Source organism: Paroedura picta, chromosome 10 (genome assembly GCF_049243985.1).
Source record: "Paroedura picta isolate Pp20150507F chromosome 10, Ppicta_v3.0, whole genome shotgun sequence".
In the NCBI taxonomy this organism is placed as follows: Eukaryota; Metazoa; Chordata; class Lepidosauria; order Squamata; family Gekkonidae; genus Paroedura; species Paroedura picta.
This window is the reverse complement of record NC_135378.1, coordinates 80703725-80724759: the sequence shown is the minus strand read 5'-3', so window position 1 is coordinate 80724759 and position 21035 is coordinate 80703725. Positions and strand designations below refer to the sequence as shown.

Here is a 21035-nt window from a genome sequence, read left to right as displayed (position 1 = left end):
AGTTAGACTAAGCCCGTCATATGCTTCTTCTCTGTAGGCTTTCTCCTCAAGAGACTGTCTCCCTTGGATCCCTTTGGGAATGGTCAAGCTCTGTCAGAAGGCTCCACCTTCACCTATCAGGATGTCCTGGACGAACTGATCGTCTACATGGTTGAGCATCCCAGGGCTCGGTCGGATGAATTCCAGTTCTCGCTCACTGATGGCATCTCCACGCAGACTGGGAAGGTCTTGTTCTCCATGGAGCAGCTAAGCCCAGATCCACCCAGACTGGCTGTGAACAGGGGCCTGCAACTGTCAGCCGGTACAGAATGAAGGAGGAGACATTCACACATTTAATGTGGGGATAGTAACCATGCTGATAGCAAAGCTGTGCAGTGGAGATTGATCCTTCCTGCAACATCACATTCCTTTAAAAATGTCCTGGCATTACAGCATTACAGTGATTGCAGGAAGAGAATCTGGGAGATCAAGGGTCAGGTCCCTGTTCAGTAATGAAATGTCTTGGTGGGCTTGGACCAGTAGAGTTGCCAGCTTTGGTTTCGGAAATTCATGGAGATTTTGGGGGTGGAGCCTGGGGAGGGAGGAGTTTGAAGAGGGGTGGGACCTTAATACCATAGGCTCCACCCTCTAAAGCAGCCATTTTTTTCAAGGGTTACTGATCTTGGTCATCTGATCAGTTCTAATTCCTGGAGAACTCCAGGTTCCGCTTGAAGATTCTCAGCCGTAGAGAACAGGAAAGGGAAAAGCTGGGATAACAGGATAAGTGTGAGTGCATAGAGTTGTCTTTAGAACTTTGTGGAACCCCAGAGGGGCAGACCAGAACGAATGGGATGAAATTAATTCAAAAGAAATTCCGTCTAAACATCCGGAAGAAGTTCCTCACAGTCAGAGCGTTTCCTCAGTGGAACAGGCTTCCTCGGGTGGTGGTGGTGGGTTCTCCACCTTTGGAGATTTTTAAACAGAGGCTGAATAGCCATCTGACAGAGAAGTTGATTCTGTGTAGGTTCAAGGGGGTGGCAGGTTACAATGGATAAGCAAGAGGGTTGTGAGTGTCCTGCATAGTGCAGGGGGTTGGACTGGATGACCCAGGAGGTCCCTTCCAATTCTATGATTCTAAGAATGTGTGGAAGTCTTAGTGCTAGTTGTGGTTCTTCTTCCATGGATTGCCCACTCCAAAGAGCAACTTATCTGAACATTTCTAATTTCTGAATGATTCTTAGTAAACATGTCTGCAGTGGGGTCTGTAATTTCTGGAATGGCACAGCGAAAAGAAGTCACAGGTCTTGAGTGGTTTCTTTTTCCAACCAGGCTCTGTGGCCATCATCACAGACAAGCGCTTAAAAGCGACCGACTCGAACTCTGATGACGCATCTATCAGATACATCCTCAACAAGGATCCTACCCTCGGACTCCTGCGCCTGAATCAGAGGGGTAACCTGGTTCCAGTCTCTGTTAATGGTCCGGTCAAAAGCTTCACACAGGCTGATCTAAATAAAGGTGAGTGCTTTTGGATGCAATATGTAGAGCTGGAATTCCCAGCGTGGCGCCAACAGAGCCGCTCCCTGCCCTCCTCTGAGTGACCACCTTTCAAATGCTTCAAGAGAGCAATCAGGCCCCCTCTCAACCTCCTCTTTTCCAGGCTGGACATTCCCAAATCTCTGAGCCTTTCCTCATAGGGTTTGCTCCCCAGGCCCTGGATCATCCTCATTGCTCTCCTCTCTGTTGCTAGAGAAGCAGGCCGTTCGGCAGATCAGGGGATCCCAAGCCAAGGGGGCAGTGAGTTGTGAAGAGCAGCTATGGCAGTGTTGTGGAATTTGGCCTTCCTTGTAAACATGACTGAGCTGAATTTAAAATGCCAGGTCCACCTGACCTGCTCCCTTACAAACCTGACCATCCTGTATGGTCGTCTACAGGGGTCCTGCCTCCGGTACCTTCTGAGATTAGGTGGGAAGCAACTCAGGAGATGGCCTTCTTGGTGTTGACATCAAAGCTCATGAGCTCTCTCCCGAGGGCGATTTGTCTGCCCCCTTCTGTTGCCATCTTTGGCCAGTGGGTGAAGACCTTTTTGCTTTTGTTGGCATTTCCTCAGTGATTCCTCTTTCTTGACCAATGTTTTAATGGCTGTTTTGACGTCCTTGCACCTATTTTAATGGTTTCCGTATGTTTTGAGGGGATCGGTTTGAACGATTCGAAAGTGTGATTTTATCATGTAGGTTTTAAATTGTTAGCCACCTTGGCGGTCCTTGCGAGGGCAAAAAGGTGGGATACCCCTTTTGTAGATAAATAGATGTATAAATAAATGCATTTAGACAGGGCAGGGACACGAACGTGTCACAAAAGCAGTACATCTCTGAAATATTCCGTCTCTCCTTTCCCTTCTGCCTCAACTCTACAGGACAGGTGGAGTACAGCCATGGAAAGGGGGAGCCCGGCGGGAACTTTGCTTTCACCTTTGATGTGGCCGATGCCGAAGGAAACAGAATGGTCAACCAGTCGTTTTCTATTAATGTCATAGGTAAGGTCAAAGATCCTGCCACGGCACTGTTTCCTTTTGGCAAGGGAGGACATTTGTTAACTGTAAACCAGGAAATTGTGGCCAATGTTTAGGCTGCGGAACATCATCATCATCATCATCATCATCATCATCATCATCATCATATTCATCATCATCATCATTATTATTATTATTATTATTATTACTACTACTACTACTACTACTACTACTACTACTACTACTACTACTACTACTATATACTTATTGCCCACCACTCTCATTTCTGGCTCGTAGCGGTTTACAAACTCGTCCAAAATTAAAACCCCATTAAAAACTCCATTAAAACCCTACTAGACATAACAATATACATATATCAGACTCCAACAATTAAACCGTAATGGAGAAAGCCCTCTAACCCCACCAAGAACTAATACAGGAGCGGGAGGAGGGCGTGCAGATCACCTAGCGAGTGCCATGCTCTTAACACTGGGGGGCCACATCAGCTCCTCCTTGCCACGCTGGCCTCAACCGTAGACCTGGTGGAAGAGCTCCGTTTTGCAGGCCCTGTGGAAAGCCAACAGCTCCCGCAGGGCCCGCAACTCTTCCAGGAATTCATTCCACCAGGCAGGGGCCAGGATTCACATTTTAAAACATCATCACCAGTTGGTGACCATCCAGGCAGCGGGTATGGCGGAGTTTGGATTTTACTGTCCTAATGTCCAAGGACACCCAGGGTGACATATCTTCATCATCTGAAAAGTCATCCATTTCCTAAGCAAAAATCCCCCCCCCCAAAAAAAAAATTGGTTTGCAAGCTATTCCATTCATAGAAGATATTGTGCAAGAGGGAATGGAGATAATTTTCCTGTGAGTTGCAGCCGCACCCTGTGGGACTCCCAGACCTTTCTGGAGAGCTCAGGAGGAAAGGAAAGCATACGTCTCTGAATCCTCCCAGGGTAGAATGGTATTTTCTGACCTGCGTCCATCCACTGAGGCCCATTGATCTCCCGAAAATGCTGATGCTGGGGGAGAGGATGACATGGCAGGGCGGGTTCCCAGCAGAAATAGGGAGCTGTCAGGAGTTGCCAATTTCATCTGGATCCGGCCGATTCATTTCACAGTTCATTTCACGAAGGCCGGCGGAATGCTCTCTGGACCATTTCTAAAATATCTGTCAACGGTTTCTTTCATTTTGCTGCGTTTTCAATGTAGGTTCGGGGGTGAATTGCGCAGTCTTAGGGGAAAGACAGATGATATTTTTCTGAGACGTGATTTCAAGACCACCCAGTCTTCTACAGCATGTGCCTCGATAGAGTTCCTAAATAACCAGTTACCAAAAAATCCATTGGTTTAAGAATATAGATCTTCTATATGCACGAATTTAGAATATTCGTGTATGTATAGAAGATGGGCGTGGGGAACCTGGTGATGGGAGTGAGACAGAGAGAGAGAAAGAGAGAGAGAGTGCAAAGCAAGCTGTCTTTTTCTGCAAATTCTCTCCCCCCCCCCCCCCCATCATTGTCAGAGGACCAGCTGCCCCCATCTGTCACTGTCAATACCGGACTCTCCGTGGACGAAAATTCGGCGAAGAAGATCACCACCCTTGAGTTGTCTGCCACGGATGAGGACAGCGAGCCGACGGATCTCCTGTACAGGATCATCAAACAGCCACAGCTGGGACACCTGGAGCATTCTGCATCGCCAGGTTTGTGCACATTTGCTTTTTGGGGGATAGAGTGAAAAATGAAGGCCGGACTTCCAGCTCATTGAAGTCCAAGGAACCGAACAGTTTTCGCTGCATGCAGTAAAAATCTCATTGCTCTTCCTGGGAGGAAACGGTGCGAACGGATGGATGTCATACTAGGTTTGTGTGCATCCAGCCATGTAATTTCTTCTGGGGAAAGAGGGTGCAGTGATTCTCCCCCCAACAGCACTCCGAAAAGGACGTGGGCAAAATGGAGAGGGGGGCAGAGGAGAGCGATGAGGAGGATCCAGGCCTGGGGACCAAGCCCTAGGGGGAATGCTCAGCCTGAAGAAGAGGAGGTTGAGGGGAGATCTTTAAGGATTTGAAAGGTTGTCGCTTGGAGGAGGGCCGGGAGCAGTGCGACCAAAAGCTCTTTGAGTTTTCTGCCTCAAGTACCAAAACTTACACTCAAATTATATACACACAATTGAGTCTTCTCTGTTTTTTTAAAAAACTGCCACTAGTCTCATAGTCCAGGGGTAGTCAACCTGTGGTCCTCCGGATGTCCATGGACTACAATTCCCATGAGCCCCTGCCAGCATTTGCTGGCAGGGGCTCATGGGAATTGTAGTCCATGGACATCCGGAGGATCACAGGTTGACTACCCCTGTCTTAGCTGGCAACAGGGACTTTCCAGAGATGTCTTTGTGCCTCTCATGATTCAACATCCAAGATTTGACTTTTTAGAAAGAGAGTTTCTAGTCCACATGATTATGAACGCCGCTTTTCTTTTGCTTGCTGTTATTTTGCATTCCGTCCCTTCCCCCACCCACCCCGCCACCTCTAGGCAGAAGGATCAGCTCCTTCCGGCAGACGGACCTCATTTCCCGCAGCGTGCAGTACGTCCACACCAGCGAGGCCGAGAAACATGTGGATGCCTTCACTTTCTCCGTTTCGGATGGCGCGCATGAGGTGAGCAGGTTTTCTCTCTTCGGCTGAGTTCTTCTTTGAAGAAGCCGCATCAGGTGGGATACGTTTGTTTTGCATTTCTCTCCCCGGGTAGGTGAGCCAGACCTTCAACGTCAACATCAATCCCGTTGATGACTCTTTACCCGTAGTGCAGAACTCCGGCTTGAGGGTCCAGGAAGGAGTCAGGAAAACCATCACAGAGTTCGAACTTAAAGCCACCGATGCCGACACGGAGGTAAGGAAGGAAGCCCCCTTTGTAGATCTACACGTGTCAAGTTTCCAGGCGTGAGCTGGGAATGGCGTGTTGCCAGGCAGATAGTCTCAAAGAAGTAGAAGGCGTGAAGTCCATAAACACAAGCCGAAAAGTCGGAGCTGAAACTGTTACTCACACCAGCAGCCGAAGCAGATAAGGGCAGCAGAGTCCAGGTCACTAGCTGAAGGTCAGAAGCACAGAGAATTCAGCCAAGGAACAGGGAGTGCAGACTTCGGAATAAGTGACGATGCTAGCAATTGGCTCTGCTCTCATTTTAAGCTTGATGCTCCGCTAATTCCAAACAGAGAGAAACAGACCTCTCCATACCCATGTGAGCCTGTGGCCAGTATTATACTGTTATTATATATAAGGTTTAAATTCTCAATACTTATAAAATTGATAAATATACTGAAGACTCAGAGGACTTGTCACTGGTGAAAGAATCTCACTGAAAACGGATATTACCCGGATTCCGTTTTGACAGAAGTCCTACAGAATAAAGAAATAAGGAAAACTACCAAAAAAAGGACACTTTTCTTTCTTTTATGAATATATCTATTGTATTGCCATTGGATAGGTCTGTTTCTCTCTGTTTGGTTTAATTATTAGACCTCTTATTAATTAATTAATAATTATTAATAATAATTATTTAATTAATTATTAAATGATTATTAATTAATTATTAATTAATCCTCTTTAATTATTCTTAAACTCTTAGCTAATTCCAAACAGCTGCCTAATTATTCAGAGACAGGGCTCTGCAAGCACTCATGGGTTGGGCTTCCGATCTTGGAATCTTTTGAGCAACATGGGCCATTGCTTGCCACGCCTTTGTTCTCTGGGCTCCAGAGATGAGGGTGGAGAATCAGCTGGTGCTTCTGTCACCAGCCGGGAGCCCAAGTTCTGAGCCTGTCTCCTCGACCAGCTCTTTCCCCGTCCTGCCGCAGCCACCTCACCAGTTCCTTTTCGGTGTGATAGGCCAAGTCGCTCACATTCACCATCGTCCAACCCCCGCGCCACGGCCTGATTGAGCAAACCAACGACGGGCACCTTTATCACCCGACCCAAGCCTTCACGATGGAGGACGTCTACCAGAACCGGGTCAGTTACAGCCACGGTGGCGGCAGCTCCCTGAACGATCACTTCACTTTCACCACCTCCGACGGCACCAATCCTTTCTTTGTCGTGGAGGAGGATGGGAAAGAGGTTGGTAGTGAAAAACATAATAATTATAGAATGGCGGTTTTATGCTCTGGCAATCAACATGTACAGCAGAGTTGCAGAATTCTGGACTGGACTTCTCCAGGGCAGGGGTGGCCGGATTAGGCCTGGACATATACGATTCAAACATTGTACAAAATCCTAGTGAAGACTAACAACGGTGAATAAGCAAACTTCAGACCGTGATCCCCGTTTGATTTCCCCTCCCTCGCCACCATTAGTGGGGTGGGGAGTGTTAAGATAAGTACTAGCCGTGGTTTAGTTCAGGGATAGTCAAACTGCGGCCCTCCAAATGTCCATGGACTACAAATCCCATGAGCCCCTGCCAGCGTCGCAGCCCATGGACATCTGGAGTTTGACTACCCCTGGTTTAGTTTAATGAGCCATGATTCTGTGTTACTTCTCATCCCGTTCTGTATCCTCTCTCTCTCTCTCTCTCTCTCCATCCATCCATCCATCCATCCATCCATCATTCTCTTACCTGCCACTCCTGAATGGCTCGTGGTGGGTTACTAAGTCTGTATAAAACCCCAATAAAACTTCCCTTAAAAACCCCAGACATAAAATACAATCAAAGAATAAAATAAGTGAATTACGATACGGCGGGAAAAAAACAAATTCCATACTAACACAATCCCATCCTCAGCCTGATACAATCTCATAGGGGGGAGAAGGGAAGAAGGGGGCACATGAAACCGGTTAGTTCTTATATGCCGCTTTTCCCTACCCGAAGGAGTCTCAAAGCGGCTTACAGTCGCCTTCCCTTTCCTCTCCCCACAACAGACACCCTGTGGGGTGGGTGAGGCTGAGAGCCCTGATATCACTGCTCGGTCAGAACAGTTTTATCAGTGCTGTGACTAGCCCAAAGTCACCCAGCTGGATGCATGTGGGGGAGTGCAGAATCGAACCCGGCATGCCAGATTAGAAGTCTGCACTCCTAACCACTACACCAAACTGGCTCTCTGTACTAACGAGCATCCTTCTGTTGATGATTCTGTGAACTTAGGCAGATTGTGAGAGGGTGGGCAGAATTCCTTAACGCTTACACCCAGGAAATCTCATCCATAGGATTAAGAGCTGCTTGTCCTTCTAAGGGCTTTTGTGGGGGTTGGGATGGGAAGGATCCAGCATCAATGGTGAGGATAAGATGTTGACTGCAAAACATGGGCACCGATGCTTTTCTTTTAATGCTTATTTTCTCAGGTTGTGACCACCATGCCCCAGTGGTTCAGTGTGGAAATCCTTCCTGTGGATGACGGAACCCCAAGAATTGTCGCTAACTTGGGCCTCCAGTGGCTGGAATACATGGATGGCAAGGTAGACTGTTGCAAAAAGGAGGTGGCCAAAATTGAGGGGGTTCAGAGGAAAGTGATGAGGATGATGCAAGGCCTGGAGACCTAGCCCTGTGAGGAAAGGGTGAGGGACTTGGGAATGTTCAGCCTGGAGAAGAGGAGGTTGAGAGGAGACACGATGGCTCTCTTGAAGTATCTGAAAGGTTGTCACTTAGAGAAGGGCAGGCAAAGGCTCCTGTTGACAGGAGAGGAGAGGATCCACAGTAATGGGTTTGAACTACATGTAGAATGGTACGGGCTAGGCATCGGTGAAAAGCTAGAGCAAAGCAAAATTGACATTTTTCTACCACCTAGTGCCCAAAAGGTGGCCAGAGCTACTCCCAAGAGTCATAACATGCAGAATAGGAGATAGCATTGTGAAGGACACATTCTACTGCCTGGGAACAGACTACCGTGTGCATATGTGCTGAGAGCCAGGAGAGGAAAAAAAAGGGGAGGACGGAAAACAGGGGAATGGGAGGGAAGCCCAATAGTTCCTGGGACTTTGGTCCGTTTTTTAAAGACTATGTCATATGGGGCTACATGACAGAGACCTACAGAGACCTCCGAGGGATTTGGGGGGTAGTTCCTTCAAGGAATACTTGAGATCATGACACAGAGGCAGGCAATGGCAAACCACCTCCGAACGTCCCTTGCCTGGCTGCCAGATGTTGGATCTTCTGGCCATATGCTACACATGCCATAGGCAGTCCTGGCCCAGTGTATCTGAGAGACCACCTCTCCGAATACGTCCCTCAAAGAGCGTTACACTCAGCCATTTCCAACAGACTGGCCCGTGAGAGGCGTGCCTGGCCTCATCCAGGGCCAGGGCCTTTTTGGTCCTGGCCCCCACCTGGAACAAACTCCCAGAGGAGATGCAGGCCCTGTCAGAACTTACCTAGGTCTGCAGAGCCTGCAAGATGGAGCTCTTCCCACTAGGCATTCGGTTGAAGCCAAGCTGCCAGTAACATCTAAGAACCCACCCTCCCAACACTCTCCCCTGTAACATCTGTACTCTGGTATATGTAGGAATGTATGTGGGAGAGGCTGCTAGTAAGAATGTAGGGGTGATTCTACTGTGTTATTTTACTGTTCTGAGTTATTGTGTTTTAGCTGTTTTATTTTTTGTTGTTTTAACATGATTTACACCGCCCTGATATAGCTGGGCCAAGAGGGGCCATCCTACAAGTCTAATTATGAATGGATGGATGGATGGATGGATGGATGGATGGATGGATGGATGGATGGATGGATGGATGGATGGATGGATGGATGTCTTGGGGATGATTTATACCGCCATGATTTATACCGCCCTGCTGAATGAATGAATGAATGAATGAATGAATGAATGAATGAATGAATGAATGAATGAATGAATGAATGAATGAATGGATGGATGGATGGATGGATGGATGGATGGATGGATGGATGGATGGATGGATGGATGGATGGATGGATGGATGGATGGATGGATGGATGGATGGATGGATGATTTACTTACACTTCTGTTCACCCTAAAACATAAGTATGCAGGACTTTCCGCAGAGCTATGGCCTGTCATCCTGATTCCCCAAGGCATATAACGTAGAAATCTTGCCATGGGGTATCAAGAAGGAAAATCAGGGCTAAAGTAAGATTCCTTTGCACAAAAGGGGAGCTCTTGTTGTTGTTGTTGTTTTCCTCCCCGGCCTGCCGGGATGATGAATGGAGCAGGGCAGGGCTCCGTGTTGCATCCGCAGCTGTGGCTAAACCGAGCCATCCATCTTCAGCTTCTTTTTGCACATCTCCCCGCCCCGCACTCCACCCGGGCCCTCGGCAGACAAGCGCAGCCTGATGTCTTACTCTGCTGCCAGTGGCATTCCCGTTGCTCAAGTGAAAAGCCTCCGCTGATTAATTGCAGTGATTAATCAAGTAATCCCTCCATCACCAATTAAAAACCTGTGGCATCAAGACAGATTGTTCACCCGGCAGCATCTTGCATGGGGAGGTGTTCTGCTGTGGATAGCAGCATGGATGCTCCTTTCGTGACGTTAAGTGGCCGCCTCCCAGTAGCAATAATTAGCTTGTGGGCAATGGATGGCCTAAGGCCCTGCTTTCTGCCCTGAGGGGCCACTCAGGACTGGGGTCAGGCTAGGGGAGGGGCTGTGGCTCCATGGGAGAACTTCTGCTTTGCATGCAGAGGGGAACAGGTTCAATCCCCAGCTGTGGATGGTGTGAAAGACCTCTGCCTTAGATTCTGGAGAGATGTTGCTCATCTGAACACAGTTGTATGCTGTGGCAAGTTAGACTTTATTGGAAGGGATTCCCTGTGTGGAACTAACCACGCAAGACCTTATCTGATGAAGAACCCAAAACAGAGCCTCAGTCTGAAAAGTTCGTTCTGCGGGTGCTAACTTACTGGTCGTTCCCGGCCCCAGGGAGGTGCGCCTGGCCTTGACCAGGGCCGGGGCCTTTTCAGTCCTGCCCCCATCCTGTTGGAATGAGCTCCCAGAAGAGCTGCAGGCCCTGGAGGATCTTCCACCTTTCCGCAGAGCTTGTAAAACTGAGCTCTTCCACCAGGTTGTTGGTTGAGGCCAGGCGGCACGGAAGAGCAGGGCCCCCTATAGGATCGGAGTAGCAGTAGTGAATGCCAACAACCCCCTCTATCTCCCTCCCCTCTAATATGGTTTCTTCGGGGTGGGCTGTAGTCCGTTATTGTTGTTTTTACCGCCACATCTTTGTATTGTGCTGTATTATGTATAGGGGGTTTTATTAGCGTTTTTATTGGGGGTTTAAATACTGTAACTCGCCTCAATCCTTCGGAGAGAGGTGAGTAATAGTAATAGTAATAGTAATAGTAATAGTAATAGTAATAGTAATAATTTAAAAACTCTGTCCCTGCCGTTTTACAGGGTCTAAGCAGAATAAAAGAACAGACTATTCCACTAGCTTTTTTTGCATGAGCTTTATATCATGCTTGTAGCATAGAGCCAGCCAAGGTTCTTGGGTTTTTTTGCTCCCAACGCCAACAGGCATACCGACCAAAGCGGGGTGGGGAGAGCCAATTTCTTATTTCGTACAACAAAGACTACACTAGGTAGAACTTGATACTCAAACCTGGTTTGTTTCCTTACGGAAATATTACCCAATTAAAGGACTCTTAGTCAATTAATTACGTGTGCCTCAATTGATTGGCCAATTTCCTAGTACAAATTGAATGTAAGTAACTCAGAGTAGCTGATAAAGTCTGAATATATTTGCACACTGTACAGATGCAAATGCATACAGACACATCGGCATATTTCTGCAGGGGGGAAAACATTCTTTAACTTCCAGAGGGAAAAAACAAAGCTCACATTTTGCAGTAGGCTCCATGTGAGCAATTGTGAGATCTCTGGGCTTGGAAACAGCTGGGGATTTGAGGGTGGGGTTTTGGGAGAGGAGGGAGGGTGTCAAGCCTTCCTAAAGCAGCCGTTTTCTCCAGGAGAAGAGGGACAAAATGTTTTAAATAAATAGCTAGTAAGTGATCTATGTAATTTGAAGAGCAGTCGTTTGAGAGCTGGCAGATTGCCCATTTTAAGATGGCCCCTCCTTGCTGCAATTATTTAAAATATCTGCTTGGCTTACCAGTGGCACTTCTTTACGATATCACAAATGTCAATCAGTCCATCTCAATTAATCAATGAGGACCTGATTTTTAAACCCTTTGATCGCTCCAATTCCCCCTCCCCCCTTCGTCCAAAGCTCTTTCTTTGTCTTGAAACGTCAAGGGATGCCACAACATAAGATGGGAAGGACCTGACATTTCCTTCCTCTCTGTCATGAGGTTCGTTTTTGGCACCTCTCAAACCCTGCCCCCAGCTTTACCTGTGAGTAGATGGCTAAGCACATGCAAGCCCATGACCTCTAGTTCTACCTTTTGTTTGTTTGTTTGTTTGTTTTATGCGATTTATATCCCACCACTCCAATACAGTGGCTTGTGGTAGATCACAAAGTCCTCTTTAAAGACCCATTAAACCCCCATTAAAAGGACATACCAGTCGAATACAGAAAAAACACACCAAACAAGACGATAAATAATTCTATCCCTGTGCCCAAAAGACTGGGCACCATCGAGGAGAGAGAGGGGGTCTAGCTGGCAACAACCCAGGTACTAACACTAGCCCTGGGAGGGGGGTGGGTGTGATCTTCCTAACTGCCCTGGCCTCAACCAAAGACCTGGAGAAAGAGCTCCATTTTGCAGGCCCTGCGGAATACAGAAATTGGTTCACTTACCGTGGCATCGTGTCTTCAATCCAGCCCAAAAACCTGATCACCAAGAAAGAGTTGCTGACTGTGGATCCTGATACAAAAGATAAACAGCTGATCTACGATATCACAACGGGGCCCAGACATGGCTATGTGGAAAAGAAGCTGCAGCCCGGAATGCCTGTGACTTCATTTACCCAAGGTACGGAAGGAAAGCACATGGGCTGGTTTCATGCATCTTTTCAGTCTGTTCCTGTTCTTCCTTGTTATGGGAGGAGCGCATGAAGGAAGGGTTGTACTGAGATTGCCTCGCTCACAACCGTCTCCTATGGTCATTACCTTCATCCCACAACACAACAGTCCGGTAGAAGAGTTGGGTTTTATACTCCACTTTTCCCTGCCCGAAGGAATCAAAGTGGCTTACAATTTCTTCCCTTCCTCTCCCCACAACAGACATCCTGTGAGGGAGGTGGGGCTGAGAGAGCTTTGAGAAATGAGGTCAAGGCCAAGGTCACTCAGTTGGCGGCATGTGGACGAGTGGGGAATCAAACCCAGCTCTCCAGATTAGTAGTAATAGAAATAGTATTGATTTATTTCTATGCTGCCCTTCTGTGTCGCTCAGGATGGATAACAACAATAAAGCCACATATAAAGTTAAAATTTAAAACATTCAGTTATCAACATGCCCCCGAACTAAAATTCCCAGACTGGGGTGGGGGGTGGGGGGTGGTTGGCCAGGAGCCAATTTTCCTTCTCCCCTCCTCTTTTCAGCAGTCAGGCCAGACTATTCTTGATTGATATTATTTTAGGCCTCAACCATAGGCCTGGTGGAACTACACCACACTATACAGCAGACTTCAGGTGACCAAGCTGTTTCCTAGCAACCGATGGGACTTTGTGAGGGCAGCTACATGGGGGATGGTATCACGTACACCAGGGGTAGTCAACCTGTGGTCCTCCAGATGCATTTGCTGGCAGGGGCTCATGGGAATTGTAGTCCATGAACATCTGGAGGACCACAGGTTGACTACCCCTGACGTACATCATCACATAATTTCCAGGAGAATCCAGAAATGGCATCAGGTAGCTCTAGGAATCACTCGAAATCTATAGTTTTACCATAGACTTCCCAGCGATTCCTAGAACTACCTGATGTCATTTCTGGGTTCTCCCTGGAAATGACATCATGACACACATGATGCTGAGGTCTTTTTTCTTCTCTGTTGGCTGCATACAACAAGGGCTGTTATCAGTTAGTGGGATGCCTAGGAACTGTAAGCACAGCTGACTGAAACAGGAACCCTGATCTGAGAACTAAAATCTTTGCCGTTGTTGCTGTTCTTTCATCGGACAGTTCTTTCAATGCAAATATAAATAAACTAGGTTAGAATCTGGGGGCCAACAGTCAGGGGTGTTTCGTTTATTATTATTATTATTATTATTATCATTATTATTATTATTATTTTGATTTATTTCCCACCACTCCCATTAAAAGACTTTAAAATGTCACAGCATGGCAGCACAATAATAAGATCCCCTTCCTACCCCCATTCCTAAAAAAGGAGGGGTGAAGGAGAAGTTTCGTTGTCACGGTTTTGGCTTTTGACTTCTTCGAACAGTGGTCATTCATTCCAGGCCATGCCTACTAACGTTTCAGAACCTAAGTCAATAAAATGCTCTGGGGAAATGATTCTTTAATAGTCCATTGGAGAGTTTCTTTCTAACAGAGGACGTGAACCTGGGACTGATCCAGTATGTGCTGCACGAGGAGAAGACTCAAGAGACAGAGGACAGCTTTCATTTCCTGGTGAAGGACAGCAGGCCGAGTATGGTCACGGACAATGTCTTCCACATACAATGGTCCATTATCAGTTTTCAGCATACCAGGTGAGTACATCAGTCAGCAGTAGCTTCTACCCACCATTCCTTATGATCAATGGATAATCCTGCCCCTTGGAGGAGGGCAGGATGCTGTTTCCATTGGCTGCAGAGGAGAGGACATGCAGTAATGGGCTTAAACTACATGTACAACGATATAGGCTAGATATCAGGAAAAAAATGTTCACAGTCAGAGTAGTTCAGCAGTGGAATAGGCTGCCTAAGGAGGTGGTGAGCTCCCCCTCACTGGCAGTCTTCAAGCAAAGGTTGGATACACACTTTTCCTGGATGCTTTAGGATGCTTAGGGCTGATCCTGCGTTGAGCAGCGGGTTGGACTAGATGGCCTCTATGGCCCCTTCCAACTCTTTGATTCTGTGATTCTATGATTCTATGATAAAGGGGGAAGAAACAAGAACTGGGAGAACAGCCTGAGGGGGGAAATACATGCTTGAAAAGGGCATTAGCACTGTGCTTCCTTGTGCTGACTTGAACCACCTAATCTAACAATGGCCCAACGTATTCCTATCCCGGACATTATTTATGTAACTCATTATCTGTCAATACGGAACTTCATTCAGTGGGATAAATTATTTAGGCTAGTCTTGTTAGGTTTCTGCCAAGATCTTGTTCTTGTTCTTGTTCTTTCCAGGGGTGGGGGAAAAATAGTGTGATTGTACAAGATCTGAATTTCTTAGACCTAAGATCACTCCTGTTAAGTACACACAAGGCCTTTTGAATTAAGTAGCATATCAGTTTCACTGTTAAGGGACGCTTTCCCACCGGTTTCAGTACATTCCAGTACTCTACCGATGGAAAGAGCTGTCAAGTTGCAGCCCACTTAAGGATGACCCTGTAGGGTGGCCAAACTGTGCATTTCCTGGCAGGGGCTCCTGGGAACTGTAGTCCATAGACATCTAGAGAGCCACAGTTTGGCCACCCTTGTTAGAGGGTTTTCAAGGCAAGAGATATTCAGAGGCAGTTGGCCATTGCTTGCCTCTGTGTGGTGATCCTGGAATTCCTTGTTGGTCCCTCATCTAAGTGCTAGCCAGATCCATGGTGGAGCTGAGCTTCTGAGATCTAATAAGGCCTTTATTAGTAGGGAAGGGCACAGACTGGAAAATTTCAGTTCAGGGGCCACAGGGTGTCCCGTTTGCTGTCATTCTAAAATGGCTGCCAGCCAACCCCCTGAACCAGACAGAGGTCTGTGAAATTTCGGGGGAGACGAAATGCACGAACCAAGGCATTTTCACGGGTAAATTTGGTTCATGGCCTTGTTTGTGCTCATCCCTACCTGCTAGGGCACCTTAGCAGTGAATTAAAGATGCTGAGTTCTCTCTCTCTCTCTGTTTCCAGCTACAATGTAAGTGAAAAGGCGGGCTCTGTCAGTATAACCGTGAAGAGGACCGGGAACCTCAAGCAATATGCTATTGTCCTCTGCCGTACCGAGCAGGGAACTGCCACGTCCAGCTCGAGCTTACAGCCAGGAGAACAGGACTACGTGGAACACGCAGGCCAGGTGGGTTCAGAAAAATAGATGGTGTACTCCGAAGCAGGCTAAAGGGAGGAAGCTGAATGGCCGAGATAACCAGGCAGAAGGGGCTTTGTGAGCTGAATCTCACAGGGCAGGCTGGCTGTCACTAAATGAAGATTTAAGAGCATGTTGTTCAAGCTGGGGTCCCTACAATCACTTGCTGGATCTAAGCTAGAGCTGCTGAATTTGGTCGTTCCTGGTCCCAGGGAAGCTCGCCTGGCCGCAACAAAGGCATCTCCAGTTGAGAGGACCAGGCAGCAAGTGGTGTGAAAGACCTCAGCCTGAGACCCTGCAGAGCCATGGAGAGGGGCTGTGGCTCTGTGGACCATGCAGAAGGTCCCAGGTTCAATCCCTGGCATCTCCAGCTGAGAGGACCAGGAAGTAGGTGATATGAGACCCTGGAAAGCTGTTGCCAATAGTAGATGGATCTAGAGTCTGATTCATTATAAGGTTCGCATATCCACGGGTTCACGTGTCCAATGGTCCTCCATCACACAGGTACAGTTTGACGAGCAAGAGGATACTAAAGCCTGCACCGTTGCTATCCATGATGACGACGTCTTTGAAAACATGGAGAGCTTCACGGTGGAGCTGAGTATGCCGGCCTATGCGTTGCTGGGCAGGATCACCACTGCCAAAGTCTTCATCAGCGATACCGAAGACGAACCCACCCTGCAGTTTGACAAGAAAGTCTACCACGTCAGCGAGAGCGCTGGCATCCTCTCCGCCCCCATTGAAAGGAAAGGTTTGTTGTAATTTGATTTCTTAAAAATTGTATGGTGAAGTGTAGCCAAGATTGTCTGGCTGCCAGCCAAGAGATCTTTGCCATTAATATGTCCATATATGGTCATGTTGGCCCCCCATGACCAATTATGGGCCTGGAGGGGGAGGGAAAGGGGGACCTGGGCGGGGGGACATGTACACAGCTGTGCTTCCCAACCGTATTCTGCACGATCGCGCCACTTCTGGGGTTTCTTGAACCCTGAAGAATGTTTGGGGGGGGTCTCAATGGTAAAACATTTGAGAAAGACTGTTATAAGTGTTCTGAATCGATATTCTGCACAATTGTGCTACTTCTGTGGTTTCTCAAAGCCTGAAGAATGTTTCAGGGGTTCCTCAACAATAAAAATGTTGAGGAAGGCTGGCTTATGTAGTCTAACAAACACATTCCTCATCAAATTATTGTACTGTATCAGGGTTGGGTTCCACTACACATGAGCAACCTTGGTCTCATGCATGCTCGTGATCACATGGCGAAATTGCTCCATGCCTCTTTCCTTGCTCCTGATGCCCTTCTTGAGAGTTTCAGGTAAAGGATTTCAGGTGGCTCGCTCGGGCAGGGTGCCTGCCTAAAATCAAGCATAGCATCTCCCAGGTAGAGTTGGTCAACAAGGGAGTATTTCATTGCGCAGAATTTTGCATATTTTGTACACTTTTGTTCACCGTCCCTCTTGATGTGCAGCCCCACATTAGAACTGGACACACATAGGCCTGGTGTGTGTCTGCACACCAGAACTTCAACCAGTTCAGGGAAGTGCAACCACGTTTTCTGCTCTTCCTCCAAGAAGCACAGACAAGCGTACATATTCTTCATGCCCAAATTTAACTTTGCAACAGACCTGTGAGGTGCGTTAGGGTGAGAGTGTAACCAGCTCAAGGCTACCCAATGGGGAGCACAGTGGAATTTGAACCCAGGATCTCCAAATTTAGTCCAATAAACTAAACATGGCACCATGCTGGCTCTCAAGAAGGGAACCCTCTAGAAAAGCCCCCTTGGTCTGCAACCTGGTTTTTCTCTATGCGACAGGGGACTCCAGCAGCATTGTATCCGCGGTTTGCTACACGGTCCCCAGAAGCGCCAAAGGGAGCAGTGCACACGCACTGGAATCTGGTTCGGATTTTAAATCCAGAGGGATGTCCAATGAGAATCGTGTCATTCTCGGGCCTGGGGTGACAATGACAACCTGTGATGTGAAACTGGTTGACGACAGTGTGTATGAAGAAGAGGAGGAATTTGAAATCGCTCTGGCTGATGCATCGGAGAACGCACGCATTGGGAGCATCGCGTCGGCCAAGGTCATGATCAACGGGCCCAACGATGCCTCGACAGTGTCGCTTGGAAATGCAACTTTTACAGTCAGTGAAGATGCAGGTAGGATGTCAGCATTCTTTCTCTCTTATCCTGCTCTTAGGCTTTTGAGTGGCACTTGGTATTTTTAAGTCACGTCTGCCAAGCAGGCATGCGTTCCTTCTTGCAGGGATTATTGAGATTCCGGTGACGAGGCACGGACCTGATCTCTCCACCCCCACCTCGGTGTGGTGTGCCACTCGGACTTCGGACCCACCCTCGGCCACTCCGGGCGTCGATTACATCCCCAGCTCCAAGAAGGTGGACTTCCGTCCAGGCAGAACTGAAGAGGTATTGAGTGCTTAGTCTTGCTTCCCCAGAGCGATGGGCTTTCTGGCCCTTTCCACCACCACAGCTGCATATGGACTTACAAGAGCTCAGCATTGTTCTCTCAGGTTGGGGGGTTTTGTGTGATTTTGTCGAATTCTAGAATCAGAGGGGACATGCAGGCCATCTAGTCCCACCCCCTGCACAATGCGGGTCAGCCTAAAGCTTCCAGGATAAGTCTCTGTCCAGCCACTGCTTAGGGAATCATAGAATCCTATAGTGGGAAGGGGCCAGACATGCCATCTAGTCCCACCCCCTGCTCAGTGCAGGATCAGCCTAAAACACCCAGGAGAAATCTCTGTCCAGCCACTGCATATAGAATCCTAGAGTTGGGAGGGGCCATGCAGGCCATCTAGTTCAATCCCCCTTCCCAATGCAGGATCAGCCTCAAGGAGCCAGGATAAGTCTCTGTCAATTAGGCAGCCCATTCTGCTGCTGAACTAGACTCACTAGACTCACAGAATCCTAGAGTGGGAAGGGGCCATCTAGGCCATCTAGTCCCACCCCCTGCTCAATGCAGGAACAGCCTCAAGCATCCGGGATAAGGATCTGTCCAGCCACTGCTTGAAGACAGCCAGTGAGGGGGAGCTCATCACCTCCTTAGGCAGCTGAATCCACTGCTGAACTACTAAGACTGTGAAAATTTTCCCCCTGATATCTAGCCAGTATCATTCTAAATCCATTTGAACCCATAAACAATCCTTTTTCTTCCTTTTGCCTCTTGTCAGTATTGCACTTTGACCATCCTGGATGACGCGCAGTACCCGGTGATCGAAGGGGTGGAAACATTTGTGGTCTACTTAAGCTCTCCGCAAGGAGCTGAACTGGCCAAACCTTCCCAAGCAGTGGTCGCCATTAATGACACCTTCCAGGACGGTAAGACGATCAGTGAATCCGTGCCTGAGTACAACTCAGATGCCTTCACTCAACCCATTTGTTTGCAGGCTTAGGTAGGAGAGCGAACTGAAGCTCCTGCACTCATTGGCTCCCTGCTTATGCATGTGGGACCATGAGCCGTGACCATCACAGCTGCATCATCCCTGCTGCATCCCAGAGCCAGCGTGGTGTCGTGGTTAAGAGCGCTGGGTTTGATTTCCCCACTCCTCCACATGCAGCCAGCTGAGTGACCTTGGGCCAGTCCCAGTAGGGATGTGCAATTTGATTTGGGTTGGCCCCAGAGTACCCAAATCATCCTTGATTTGTGCACAAATCAGCTGATTCCGGTTTGAATTGCCATCCCCCAATCAGTTTCAATGGCCAAATCAACCGTGTTTGAATTGCAATTTGGCACAATTTGGCAGACAAGCAGCCATTTAAATTTTAAAGAGAAAGGGGGGAAAACTTGGGGGTTCTTTTGAAGAGAGGCTCCTGCAGCCACATGCAAGTTTGGTGCCTCTGTCTCAACCCTCCACCACCCCCCCCCCCCATACACACACACACACACACTCCCCGAGCTCAGAAAAGACAAAGGGAAAAAATTCCCATAGACTTTAATGGCGCCTGATCGATTTGGATTTTCAAATCCAAAAAAACTATGGATTAATCAGATGCAGTCAGAATCACTCTGGACCGAATCCAAAACGGTCCAATTGTTTTCTTCCTGCACATCCCTAAGTCACAGTTCTCTCAGAGCTCTCTCAGCCTCACCTACCTCACAGGGTATCTGTTGTCACAAGGAAAAGGATAAGCGCTTGTAAGCCACTTAGAAATTCTTTCAAGCAGTAAAAAGCAGGGTACAAAAACAAACAAAAAACAGCTCTTCACCCAGGCCTCTGACGTCTAGCTTTATGTTTTAAATGTTTGTATGTAAGTTAGATTATTTTATCTTCTTTTTATCCTGCTCTGGGATGAGGTGTGGGATATAAATACCCACACATGCACACACACAAACACACAAATAAAACTCTCTAATAATAATTGTTGTGCCTCCCGTTCCTTCTTCAGTACCAAGCATGCAGTTCAGTAAAGATCTGTACCCTGCAAAAGAGAAGGATGTTGTCCTGCACATTCCCGTCATCCGAACCGGAGACCTGAGCTACCAGTCCTCGGTCAGGTGCTCTACCCAGAGTCAAACAGCAAAAGTCATGGAGGACTTTGAGGAAAGGAAAAATGCTGAGGAGTCGCGCATCACTTTTCTGAAAGGAGAGAAAGTACGGGAAGCCTACTTTTAAGTATCAATCTCTCTCTCTTGGGTGGATGCATGAATTTGATGAAGGCAGCGCTGACTCACAAGCTTATGCTGGAATACACGTTAGGCCTTTAATGTGCTAATGGGCTTGTGCTTAACTATGCTGCTATCCTGATGAAAGTATTGCCAGGGAAATGGCCATCCAAGAAAGGGTCTTGGCAGAATGGAACTTCTTCATTGCTTTTCTGTTTTCTTCTGTGCTTCAAATGGGTCACCATCTGCCTTCTGACACTTCCTCCACCTGTCCCTTATTAGTTACCATTCATTGATTTCCTCTGTTGCACGGTACCTATGCAGAAGAATAATGCAGTTATGCAGGGTTCTCCAAGAAGGCGCCCACCGACCTTCTCAAAAAGTGGGTAGGGACGTTGCAAGGCAGAGCTTGTTATCAACTTCCTTCATTAAAATGAAAGGGCTTTCCAAGGAGGCCTGAGAAGCAGCTTGGCTTTCCTTAGTGTATAACTCCATTCCACCTTCAAGATTTTCTCCTTTTCTAGAAGGGGTTAGGGAGGTATTCTATTTGGCTCCACCTCCTTTGGCAGCCATTTTGGGTTTGGCTCCGCCTTCTGTGACAGCCATTTTGAGGGTGGTGCTCAAAACCCCCTCTTAAAATTATAAAATTGTCCACAGCCTCAACAAAGTTGGGGACACATGCCGCAATGTAATGATGCACTCAATAAACATGCATTGCTAATATACAAAATCAAAAAGTTTCAGAACCGTAGGTTGAATTTTAAGCATGTTCACATTAAGAGGTTAAACCCATGTCTAGGTTGTACCGCTGCGTATAGATAGATAGGTGT

At 47.6% G+C, this 21035-nt stretch overlaps 1 protein-coding gene across 3 annotated transcripts in view; it reads left to right on the top strand.

Annotated features, from left to right (window-relative positions):
* Positions 1-21035, top strand: part of FRAS1 (Fraser extracellular matrix complex subunit 1) — a 282626-nt gene that overhangs the window by 236396 nt on the left and 25195 nt on the right. For all 3 annotated transcript variants that reach the window (XM_077301093.1, XM_077301092.1, XM_077301091.1), the window contains 16 exons: positions 38-301; positions 1309-1497; positions 2396-2515; positions 4020-4199; positions 5026-5150; positions 5242-5382; positions 6379-6606; positions 7825-7938; positions 12231-12381; positions 13907-14066; positions 15412-15574; positions 16088-16334; positions 17397-17741; positions 17848-18008; positions 18773-18920; positions 19989-20194. In XM_077301093.1, the coding sequence (XP_077157208.1) occupies positions 38-301; positions 1309-1497; positions 2396-2515; positions 4020-4199; positions 5026-5150; positions 5242-5382; positions 6379-6606; positions 7825-7938; positions 12231-12381; positions 13907-14066; positions 15412-15574; positions 16088-16334; positions 17397-17741; positions 17848-18008; positions 18773-18920; positions 19989-20194 (2942 nt within the window). The remainder of the gene's footprint in view (positions 1-37; positions 302-1308; positions 1498-2395; positions 2516-4019; positions 4200-5025; positions 5151-5241; positions 5383-6378; positions 6607-7824; positions 7939-12230; positions 12382-13906; positions 14067-15411; positions 15575-16087; positions 16335-17396; positions 17742-17847; positions 18009-18772; positions 18921-19988; positions 20195-21035) is intronic.